Genomic DNA, 12,043 nt, shown 5'->3' with positions numbered 1-12,043 from the left:
CGTGACCGATTTCAGTCACGACAGCACGCACGGCTCCCACATCTGGCGATTGAGTCGTCCGAAAGACCCGAGACATTAAAAATAAATGATAATATTCCTGCCAATGCCGCTTTCTGCCTTTGCGGATTCTTCTTCCTATGCATCGCATATCAGGCTTAATAGCAGGAATACAAATTATCTATAGATATTGACTGAACCTATCAACTGTATATTTATTTTGTTTCTTAGTAATATATGCTTTTGATGAAAACTAATATACTGAAATCAATTATTAATACTTATATTTATATCACATTCATTTTAATTATTTACGTAAACTGTATTTTTCTGGGCAGATGATATTGATACTTGCACATTAAAACATAAGAGCGACGATTTAATTTTATTATTGCCATAAAGTTATTATCTTATTTTACTACTAATTCTCATTATTATAGCTGAGCCAACTGGCTTTCTGGTATATAGACTAGGCTCTAAATCACTAACTAATCAAATGTAATGAGATTTAGACAATTTTGTTACTTTTAATCATAGTATATTCCTAAAAAACAGAGACCTGAATATCAAGGCAGTGGAATATTTCTAAAAACTTTATTTCTAATAACGGAATACTTTCTGTAGTAACCCTTTTACAACATTATAAGTATCAGGATTTTATAGGTAAATTGTAATGTATGACTGCTTCGTATAACCTGTTTACTAGACCATGAGGCCAAACCGTCAAAATGTACAATCTAGTTACCACTTATTAAATGCGTACATTCTATGTACTGGTCTTAAGAATAATGATTAGTTATTCTAATTAGTATATTAATAGGTAATACTGAAAAAAAAATACTCTACCATTAACTCATTACTTAAATATCAAGAAGAATAACTATTATTTTTTGTCATCTCTATGTAACACGAAGTCTCGTCAATGTCGAACTTATTTATAAAGATACTATAAAGAAAATACTTTTGTAATTAACAGACTGTCATGTACAATATTATCTAATAAAAACAATATTCAATATTTTCTGCGCGTATAAAAGATAGATAATTTTATTAAATAACGGTAAATTTTGATTTATGAGAGGCATTTGACTGAAATAGCATGCAGTATGAAAGTTAGTTTAGCTCAAGCTTTAGCGGTGATTCATCTAATATTAAAAAAGCTGATATAATATATGGAACTATAAAAACAACGCAAACTTTACTTTAACTAATAAATATATCTGTTATTTACAATTACAAATTAAAATATTCTATAGATTACTTCTACTTTTATTATGTTATATATTTGTATATTGTATTTATGTATGTACATATATATTTGTTTCTAAAATAACTAGAACATCTCAGTGTTATATACACTTCTTCAGGTGTAATTATTGTCATATAAAATATATGCAAACATCTAAACAAATCTATGTATATAATAATTTACTGCTAATACATATATATATATATATATATTCTTATATATATATATATTCTTAATGAAATGTAAATTAATATTTGTTTCATTTGAATAATAGTAATGTAAAGAAATGTCTATGTATTTTTTAAGATAAGGACTTTAAAAGAAACACAGCAAAATCAGAATTAATTTATTGTCTAAACATAATCTACATGATATAATAACATTGAATAATACACAACTAAAGATACGAAAATAAATTTCGAGTAAACTTAAAATAAAAATCATATAAATTTAACCTAAATGAATTTTGAAAATAATAGGATCACGGGAAGAAGGGTATGTTTTTTTGAATGGGATATGTTTTAAATGCATTGTCGTCGGATATTGAAATTAAAATGCATTGATATAACGCACATTTTAATATAAAATGTGTTTCTTAATCACAGATAATTTATTAATTGACATTTTCTTTATAACACAATCAACAAATTCATATTTTTTTTTACATATTCCCAACAAATAACAATATTTTTTTATTATTTCATAAATAAATATAACAGTGAAATATAAATATTAGGTATTCCAGATCAGTCTATCAATTTATTGCCACTGTATTTAAAAAAGTAATAATATCACACATTGGCTAATAAACATGTATACAAATAAATCGCTTAAAATATTTGGTAGTCAAGAGCAAATACGTATTTTTTTGGAAATTATATTGTTATAAACAATTTAATTACCAAAAAATATGTATTTAAAATTAATTAATTTTTTGTTTTAACAATTTCGAAGGACTTCAATTTTATTGTAGGTATTTGCCTTAAAAAGGAGCAATAATATCAACTTAAATAAAGAAATGCTTATAGGACTATAAAAATCGAGTCAAATTAAATAAAAATAAATTAAAATAAAAATGGCAGCATTAGAAGTAGCAAACGCGTCACGCCTTCGCCTCAAGATCATATTTCTTCTCATCGGCATCCCTAAAAAAATAAATAAATAGGAAAAAGTTTTCATACGGGGCAATTAGTACTACTAATTTACGAACTAAAAATCACCGTAAAACAAAACAATCCACAAACTAAAGTTTAAGTAAGTTATACGTTAGTGATTGTCCGCTACTGGTCCTGAAGTTTAACTAATCCGTATACATACCAAGTCCGAACTAAAAAGTATTCACTGCCGACACCCGAACTCATCATGCTGGAACCCTCCTCGCTATCGTCAACAATCATAAATCTCTTGCCCTCTCTGAAAACATTAACCACAAAATGTTTCTTATCACCCCGAAAACTAATCCGCCATTTTGTATCCCATTTTGAATTTCGAACATCTCCGTGTTCGTACGAAATGCGTGCGTTAGCGTCCCGGTATGAATGGTGAGGTGTCCATTTAAAGCGATGTTTCGATTATGATCGGATATTATTTGCAATACTTATTTTATAGTATAAGCAGCGGTTGCCCAATTGCTATGTGACTATTATCCAGTAGTTTTGATCAATGACAAAAATGATGTAGTTTTGATGATAAATTAATTATATTATTAATTTGATTATTAATTTTCGTGTACGTAGAAAATTCAGCACTCTCAAATAAATGTTCACCATTTATAATTCTTCTTCTTGTGTCTTCTCTTTCATATTTTCAATCACTTTCATTTTAACGTAAAGGAAACTTCAGCGTATGTTAATACAAATTACTTGTTCTGTTTGATTTCTTCTCTCTTTCTTATCCAAGCATCTCTGAATCCGTTTTGTTATTTATATTCCTTATATTAATTATTAGTGTTTCCTTATACATATGTTAACACAAATGACATTTCTCTAGTTCTATTTCCTTTTTCTTATCTCCAGATTCATTTTCTTAATTAATATTTCTCCATTATGAGCTCAAGGCAACCGTTCGTAATGTTTCTTCCTCAGACTTTCACTCTAGTTTTATTTCTTTGCAGTGATTGTTAAAACAATGTTACTTAATCGAATGGTTAATAAGGAGCTTATTTTATGTTAATGAAACCCAAAGCCAGCGAAAATATTGAGCTAACATTTTTTGAGCTCAATATTCTCAAAGAAGCATCCCAATGAAAGCGTGTATAGATTTCTCGGTGTCTCAATAACTCGTATAATAAATAAAAAGTATTTAAGTGAATAAAAACAAACGCAAATAAAAATCAATTTTATCTGATATGGCAACACCGTGAAACTATACTGAATTGTTAAGAAATAGTAGAAAACATACCTGTAGAATACGTAGTGTTGCAAGATGAAGAATATGTCGAAGATGAGACTGAATAATCCTAGACCGAACTTAGTCGCGTCTCCGAAGAACGATATCCAATCGTTGTAGTTGTAAGCGTTGAGGGTCATCTGCAGGATGGAGAGGAAACCACCGACAAAATCTAGGAAAATATTGCCGATACTCCAACCTTCAGTCGATTTCCGCTTGTAGTTCATGTACGCCTGAAATTTAGAAAGTTTTTAATTGAAACAGTTGTTATTTGGCCGCTTGAATTTAAGGTCATTGACCCTCGTTAGAATCTTCATTCCAAACAGGTGGAATATTTAGGATTGAGAGGGGTCTTTAACTTATATTAACTTATTGGTTTATTGCCATTTGCAATTAAATATAATTTACATTGCAGGTATTGAGTGAAATAAAAAAGTAGAATTATGATAATATGACACTATAACGTCACGTTAAAATGTCACTTAATCGATAATATTCGCTGCCTTTCTGACACCTCTCATTAGAACTGGTTTTTAGGTGAACACATGAATAACCGTAACCGAAGTCTCCACTTTCAAACTGAACAAACGAATGGTAACATTCATAATTTGTGTTTATAATGTACCACGTGCTGATATTGGAAAACGTCGTAAGAAAACATTTCGGAGTCAAATGAATATCTGTCACATTGTACCCAAAAACCCGCATTGAAGCATTGTCTTTATATGAGCTTCAAATTTGCGTCTCAAGAGAGGACTAGGACTTAACACCGCATTGGGACAGTTACAGGATTTTGTGATGCCTTAAATTTATACCATGGATGTTCTGGATGTTCTTAAGAGAATATCGCTTAGTCGACACTCACGATAACCATGGGTTATCTGATTAAGATCTGGAATATTATACATACTATGGCCGAAAAGAACACCGAACTATTGTTATAATATAATATCACTTGGTGGTAGGGCTTTGTGCAAGCCCGTCTGGGTAGGTACCACCCACTCATCAGTTATTCTACCGCCAAATAACAGTACTCAGTATTGTTGTGTTCCGGTTTGAAGGGTGAGTGAGCCAGCTACAGGCACAGGGGACATCTTAGTTCCCAAAGTTGGTGGCTCATTGAAGGAATAGTTAATATTTCTTACAGCGTCATTGTCTATGGGTGATAGTGACCACTTACCATCAGGTGGCCCGTATGCTCGTCCGTCAAACTATACCATAAAAAATGTATATAAAAGTAAAAAAAGTAAAGTAACAGCCTGTAAATTTCCCACTGCTGAGATAAGGCCTCCTCTTCCATTAAGGAGAGAGATTGGAACATATTCCACCACGCTGTTCCAATGCGGGTTGGTGGAATGCACATGTGACAGAATTTCGATGAAATTAGACACATGCAGGTTTCCTCACGATGTTTTCCTTCACCGCCGAGCACGAGATGAATTATAAACACAATTAAGCACATATATATAGTGGTGCTTGCCTGGGTTTGAACCCGCAATCATCGGTTAAGATGCACGCGTTCTAACCACTGGGCCATCTCAGCTCTGTATATAATAAACATTAAAGATTGTATTACGTTTCTGATTTATTAGTACAAGGAAGAGTTTTCCCGTTCCGGTGTCGGCAGTAAATACTTTTTAGATACCTTTAGGTAGACTACATAAACTCACCTGAGGAACATATTTAATAAGCGTAATGCAGAGTTTGATGTAGCTGCAGTAGTAGAGGAAGTCGAGCCAGGAGATCTTGTCAGCGGCGCCCAGACTAGCTGATATGATGACCACGGACACGAACGTGGTCAATATGCCGCGACCTACCATCGATACCCGTTGATCGTCACGCTAAAATATAATAGAAATTTCCCCATTAGGACAGTAGGAATTGTAGATAATTAACATGGTTATTTTTATTATTAAAGTTATTAATTTCGGGATATATACCATGTTTTTTATTTTTATTCGGTGGGCCTCGATATTTCGACATTATCTACAATGTCTTGTTCACGAGACTCAAATTGTAGATTACTATCGATGGTATGGTCTTGGAAACCGCCAAACTTTGGTATGACCCAATACATTTCTTTTTTAATTTGAGGGGTAAATTAAACAGATATATTTCAGGCAAAAGGAATACAACCTTAGTTTTGAATGGGAGTTTGTTAGAAATATTTAATATATTTTAGTGTCTTTGGAAAGTGATAACGATCAGATAACATTTTCTTGTAGTCTTATTAATAAGCAATATTAAATAATTATAAATTCAATAGTATGAGATTTAAACGATTTTTTATTTTATAATGAATTTCAAGTTCGAACGTGACCTCTTGACAGATGTTAAAAAAATATTCTATGCCGATCCGCTACTATTGTAAACTAGTATACTTTTACTTTATGTAATTATTGGAAAATTGTAAGTATTCGGAATGTTACCTCATACAAAAAGCACTGGGTGATGGTGATAAGAGTGGCGAACACAGCGTGCAACGAGAAAAAGACATCGTTCAACTGTACTGGGTTCAAGCTGCGAGGGTGACGCATGAAGTATTGGGCCTGAAAATATATAAAACCAATTATGACCAATAGCACCGTGAAAATTAAAAAATATGGGTAAAACTTCTTGATTGTTTCCTTCTATACTTCAATTATAATTTGTTTGTTTTATAAGAAAGCGATGCGACCTTTAGATGATGTTGACTATTTTTAAAATAAAATTAAAATTGTTTCTTTATTCTGAACTGTACTACTAATATTTTTTCGTCGCCCTACTCTTAGGTTAATAAGAAATAACATTATTGCAATATAGCAATCACATCACATCACAAAAAAAAATCTAATTTTATTTTTTCTTTTGACGTTGAGTAAACTCAAAATTGAACTTGGCTTAATATGCTACCGCGTGTCTAGATTAAATTTAATCAAAAATGATGGCAAAAAAAAATAAGAATTATTTAATATTCACCTGTATTTCTTTCGAGAAGTACAAGCCACAGTTGAACAACGAATACATGGTGAAACCCATGACATTAAGTGCTAAGAAGTCAAAGTTTAGCCCGACGACACTTTTCCTCTTGAAGTTTATGAATATTTGAGGGTAGAACGACACGGACCAGGCAGTAAAGTAGATCCAGCCCATGATGTACGAGATGACGTATATCGCATTCGAGTGCATTACTGTGACACGGAGAAAGACTGAATCCAGACTGAAATTATAAAAATTCTACGTAACATATCTAGTACTAAGAGTTCAATGTTAGACTGATGTAGCCTATCACTCTAAGTTGTTATAAGGTAAGTTATCAACATTTAACATTTCTGGGTTAGGCACCTTTATTTCACGTAATGCCATTTTCATTAATCGTAGATTTTAAGCAACGAAACATCAATTCTTATTATTTTTGTAATACGGGTTGAAGGGTGAGAGAGCCAGTGTAGCTACAGGCACAACGGGCATAGCATCTTAGCTCCAAGTTTGGTATCGCATTGGTTTTGTAAGGAAATAGAAGACGCCTAACTATGCTATGAAAAAATAAAATGTCATGTCAATGTCAAAATAAAATACTAAGACTTGTCTGCCTTTGAGAAACATTATCAGTACAGTAAACATTATTCGCTACCCCATGAAGAAAACATCTATCGAAATTTCTTCTGATGCGTCAATTTCATTTCATCTTCAGGTTTTTCTTTAGCACCTGACACCAAATGAATTATAAACAAATTTATGCCTACAATCTTCCATATACCAAAACATTGCAAATTAATTTGAATAAAAATAAAAATTTGAATAACTTACTTCACAAAGCCAGTGGGCGTGACATTAAACGTGACTTCAGAGTGTCCCGGACTTTTGCCATATGCGCATATATCATAGGTGTGCTTCATCGTTGGGTCCGGCTTATCGACTCCAGGCATTTCGACAACGGGCGGAACAAATTGGACTATATCAGCGTGTTGGATCTGAGACGCAACTTGGAGTGTTGTATTATATTCGCCACTGCAAAATAATAGGAAAATTAACAGCCTGTATATAAGCCTAAGGCCTTCTTTCCTATTGAGAAGAATGTTTGGAGGTTATTGTACCAAGTTGCTCCGATATGGGTTAATGGATACACGTGGTAGATTTTCATTTAATACATGTGTCAGGTTTCTTCAGGATTTTTTGGAGATTTAGAAATTTATAATGAACGAGGATCAAACCCACAATCGTCATCATAGAAGCAACTTGTAGTAACTATTAAATCAATCTGCAGTTACATCACGACGGAAATATATTTTGCAACGTCATTCGATCACAAAATAAAAGTAATTATAATGCTCGTTTTCGTATTTAATGTAAAATTGCATAATCATACCATTAGGGTTGTTTATACTCTCGACACTGTACTGTACTTACATTTGAATCAATTTGAAGAGACGCGTTTCATCCACCAGCAGATGCATATCCGTCTCATCAACATACAACTTTTCGAGTTGGCACTGAGCTAATGGTAATCCTGAAAAATAAACATAGAGTAGGTATAAAATATTGTGTATTTTAGTCCTCATGAAGTTAACTCTCAGTTGAAATTGTATGCGATTATTTTTATGCTGAATTGTTACACATTAGCTAGCTTTACCGTTAGCTCGTTTAATTGCAGATTTATAAACCTAGAACGACAATTAATGGGGATTGCGACAATAGGCACTTTCAGTAGCTGCCCAAACTTTGATGATGCTTACCCAACAATGAGTAGGCTTTATACCTGCACCCCATATTGTCATACACAATTGTCATTTATAACCGATTATGAGAATTAAACACATTCCGTTATTCCGTTGTGATTAAATTAGGTATTTGCGCACGTATTCGTGTACTACGATACATTCTGCGTTAGCTAATCATGTATCGATGTAACCAAAATCGGTACTGGGAACGTCAAGACATGCTCAACTAGGCTATAGATCGAAAACCAGGGATATAAACATGATTGTCATTTATTATGACAAAGTTGGGTCCGCCGTAGATATTGTTGATACAACAAGGATTCTGTCATTCTATACTCATCACTTGTACAACACCAAAAAACTCAATTCATTGTTACATTTCGTTATAAATTGACATCAAATTTAACGGTTGAAATTAGTATTCTAAGGTCTTGCTTAAGACTCTTCTAGTTCTTGATTATGGGGACTAGAGTGAGATAATAAACACAAGAACGTCTGCTGTCTTAAATAAAAAATTACCATGAAATATTTGACAACTCACCTAAGAAAATCATGGCAATCAGACAGTAGCTTAACCTATGACTAGAACGTCCTCCGGCCCCGACGAATACTGTATTGAAGCGCGCCATTCTTCCTGTGTTTTATCTGTGAACAATTTTTAAAATTATTTAATATTGCGTTTATTATACTGCGAAAATAAACATATAAAGTTCGTCGTATTTATTTAGCTACAATTTCATTATAAACACTTGTTCAAACTACACAAATGTAATTTTCTTTCACTCGAAAAGTATACATAAAATTTATACAATTTCTTTTATTTTACGACAAAGATAAAGAAACTATTAAAAATAACGAAGCAGTGAAATAATCAATCTTAATAAAATTCAATATGCTCACAGTATACTCAAGGTGTAGTACTAAGACATTGAAACTTCGCCGAGTCTATTATAAAACTAATTATATATATAACTAACTACATAACACACGTTTCATGTCGAAATTATTACAACGAAATCGAATATTGTAGTAATCATTTTAGATTTATCGGTTTATATTTTTATTATACGTTTGTATGTTGTTAAAACAATTTCAAACTCCCGGTATTATAGTTTCGTGTCGGTTCTTCAGTATAAATATAAAATTCTAAGTGTTATTGATTTAATAATTTCTTTAAAAATATTTCATTCAAATGTTCATTTTAATTTTTTGAAAATTATGCTAAAATATCACTGGTACTTGTGTTTTATTCGTCGAGTATATGATGTTATTTCAGTCATACAATTTTATTGCATTCGACTTTTGGATACATTTTTGCTAGAATTACGTATAATTTAGAGATTCTATAATAGTAAAAAATCGAATCATATTTATAATATTCCGATACAAATTAATAGGTTCAAGCAGTAGGTCAGTCCACCTGTTTGATAATGAGCAATTAACGAATACGCAAAAATGTTTTGGAATTAAATTTATATACAAACATAATTTGTACAATGTTGTAAATAATAGTAAGTATATTAGTAATTTATGTAAATGATTTCATTTTCACATTATTTTGTTTTGCATATGTAATTGCAATTTGTGTATTTTTTTTACTTAAGATTGCTTACATTATGAGTAATGTCCTTGTATATTATATTTCATATGTTTGGATGAAGTGAGATACTTAATATTGAAAAAAATTATTTTATTTAAATACATTTTTTAATCTGTTCGCCTTCTTACCTTACGCATGTATCACTCATATGTCCCATATATAAAAAATATATTTATTTAATTTTGCATATTACATATAGAAATAATGAAAATCTTTTTCCAAAAGTATTGATATGGCAAACACTTTATATAACATTTACACACTACAAATATTTTTTTAAAAACGAATATTTATTTAGAGATACGTTTTCGTTCAATCACAACAATATCAAGCAATCAAACTAAATACAAGACTGACAATGATTTACCTGTTACTAGGATAATTCAAGATTTATATGAAACTCAACCTTGTATGTCGGTAATACGGTTTCATTTAAATTAAAGATAAATACGTTCCACTACTGTGAGTTAACATTGAATAGGTAGCCGCGACAGGTATAAAGATTGCAAATGGCAATGATCGGTTAACTTGATCAGAGAACGTCGAGTTTTAATAACATACCACGATTTATAATTAGATTTGAATCTAATTACAATTTTATGGAATGTTTTCAAAATAAAAGCCTGTAATGGGTAATGCTCCTTCGGAAATCACTTGAATTTTGGTCATACGTAACTACGAGTATTTCTTGGAAAGATATAAGTTTTATTATTAAATTGTACATAACTTACATAGAAAACTATATTTCTAATAATTAAAGGAACGATACTAATCACTTCATTTAGTAGTATAAATATTGATCAATTGATGTATTTAATATAGATAAACAAAATTCAACTGTAGGTATTCTATGCTATACAAACTACATTAAAATGTGTACAAGTCGAAACAAACGAGTCTAACTTATTTATACATCGTAAAAATCGATAATTTATACTTTTCTTGATTGTCTCTTTGTCGTCTATAATTTAACCAAGGAAAGTACATAAAACACGGTAATTAATTGGTAGATAGAAAATCTATAATCGCTCAGGGAGTTACGGATAAGTTTATTGCTTACGAATAAAATCGAGTAATTTATATCGCTCGCTCGAATAATGGAGGCGTCTTACTTTTTACGGTACATTGAATTCCGTCACGCTATATCAAAACAAAAAAGTATACAAAGCAAACACACTTACACGCGCAGATACAGTTTCTTCTTTATTTTTTTACTTTAGTTTATCGTTGCTACGAATATTTTTATATAATCGATAATAACAAAGCTATAAAAAGGTTACAAGAAACGGAGCCCTTGCATATATCTCATCTACTGCAAAAATATGGTTACTATTCATATTTTTGTGCCAATATTGACAGAAGTTGTGGTGCAATGAGTGGATGCAAAATTACGAAAATATTCAAATGAAACTTTAGATCGACAACTTTTAGATCACTGTTTATCCATTGAACTTTTGATGTTTTGTTGTTGATCGTATTTTAAAAACACTGCCACCGTCAGGCTTATAACACAAAGATGCTATGATTTACTAAAACCTAGATTTTAGATCTGTCTCCTTTTTTTTCCACACTTCGTTTCAATTTTTATTTTATTTCCGCCGGGATTAAATTAATTGATTTTTGGGCAGTCTTTGTTTTTTTTTAGATAATAAAACAAATATCGATATATTATACCGTCATGCCTGTCGCCGTATTAACCAGTGCGGGGTGAAATGTTGTGCTGAACGAACCTATGACACTTTTCCCCAAAATTACTCCACAGAGAGTGTAAGGTCCAATTTACCAAGGTCAACGACGTGTATCCATCCCTTAATTGGATTCATTTAAATAAATAATTTTCCACATAATTTTTCCGTGCTTTTAAATCTTTCTACTAGTTTGAATCAGCTTATGTTCGACTCGCTTGCTAGGTTTGATTTCCAAACCGCACTTCAATCGAAATTTTAGTATGAGTTGATGTGAATCTACAATTTAAATCGTCTCCTCCTATCATGATAAATAAAGATTTAAGGCAATATCCTAATGTTTGAATACTTTTTGTGAATGATAATGGAGTCGATCAATAGACAATCATCATCGATCTCTACACAATCAATGTTGTATTGAAGA

The 12,043-nt window shown here is 31.5% G+C and overlaps 1 protein-coding gene across 1 annotated transcript; it reads right to left on the bottom strand.

The window, feature by feature from the left end:
* Positions 1–1,578: 1,578 nt before the first annotated feature.
* LOC124530355 (cystinosin homolog) lies at positions 1,579–10,206 on the bottom strand. Its single transcript, XM_047104501.1, has 10 exons — positions 10,063–10,206; positions 8,876–8,979; positions 8,024–8,123; positions 7,424–7,624; positions 6,593–6,833; positions 6,064–6,183; positions 5,305–5,475; positions 3,647–3,867; positions 2,564–2,659; positions 1,579–2,391 (listed from the first exon to the last, which is right to left on the bottom strand). Exons 2-10 carry the CDS (start codon positions 8,961–8,963, stop codon positions 2,349–2,351), a joined length of 1,281 nt encoding a protein of 426 aa, XP_046960457.1. The 5' UTR covers positions 8,964–8,979; positions 10,063–10,206; the 3' UTR covers positions 1,579–2,348.
* Between the last annotated feature and the right edge of the window lie 1,837 nt (positions 10,207–12,043).

The sequence above is a fragment of the Vanessa cardui genome, chromosome 6, assembly GCF_905220365.1.
Source record: "Vanessa cardui chromosome 6, ilVanCard2.1, whole genome shotgun sequence".
Lineage (NCBI taxonomy): Eukaryota > Metazoa > Arthropoda > Insecta > Lepidoptera > Nymphalidae > Vanessa > Vanessa cardui.
Note: the sequence above shows the minus strand (reverse complement) of the source record. Positions and strands in the feature narration are given on the sequence as shown.

Coding starts and splice junctions, on each gene's coding strand:
- LOC124530355 (XM_047104501.1), bottom strand. CDS start 8,963: ATGGCGCGCTTCAATACAGTATTCGTCGGGGCCGGAGGACGTTCTAGT. Junction 6,834..7,423: donor ACGCCCACTGGCTTTGTGAA/GTAAGTTATTCA, acceptor TTATAATTTCAG/TCTGGATTCAGTCTTTCTCC. Junction 3,868..5,304: donor TTATTAAATATGTTCCTCAG/GTGAGTTTATGT, acceptor TCTAAATTTCAG/GCGTACATGAACTACAAGCG.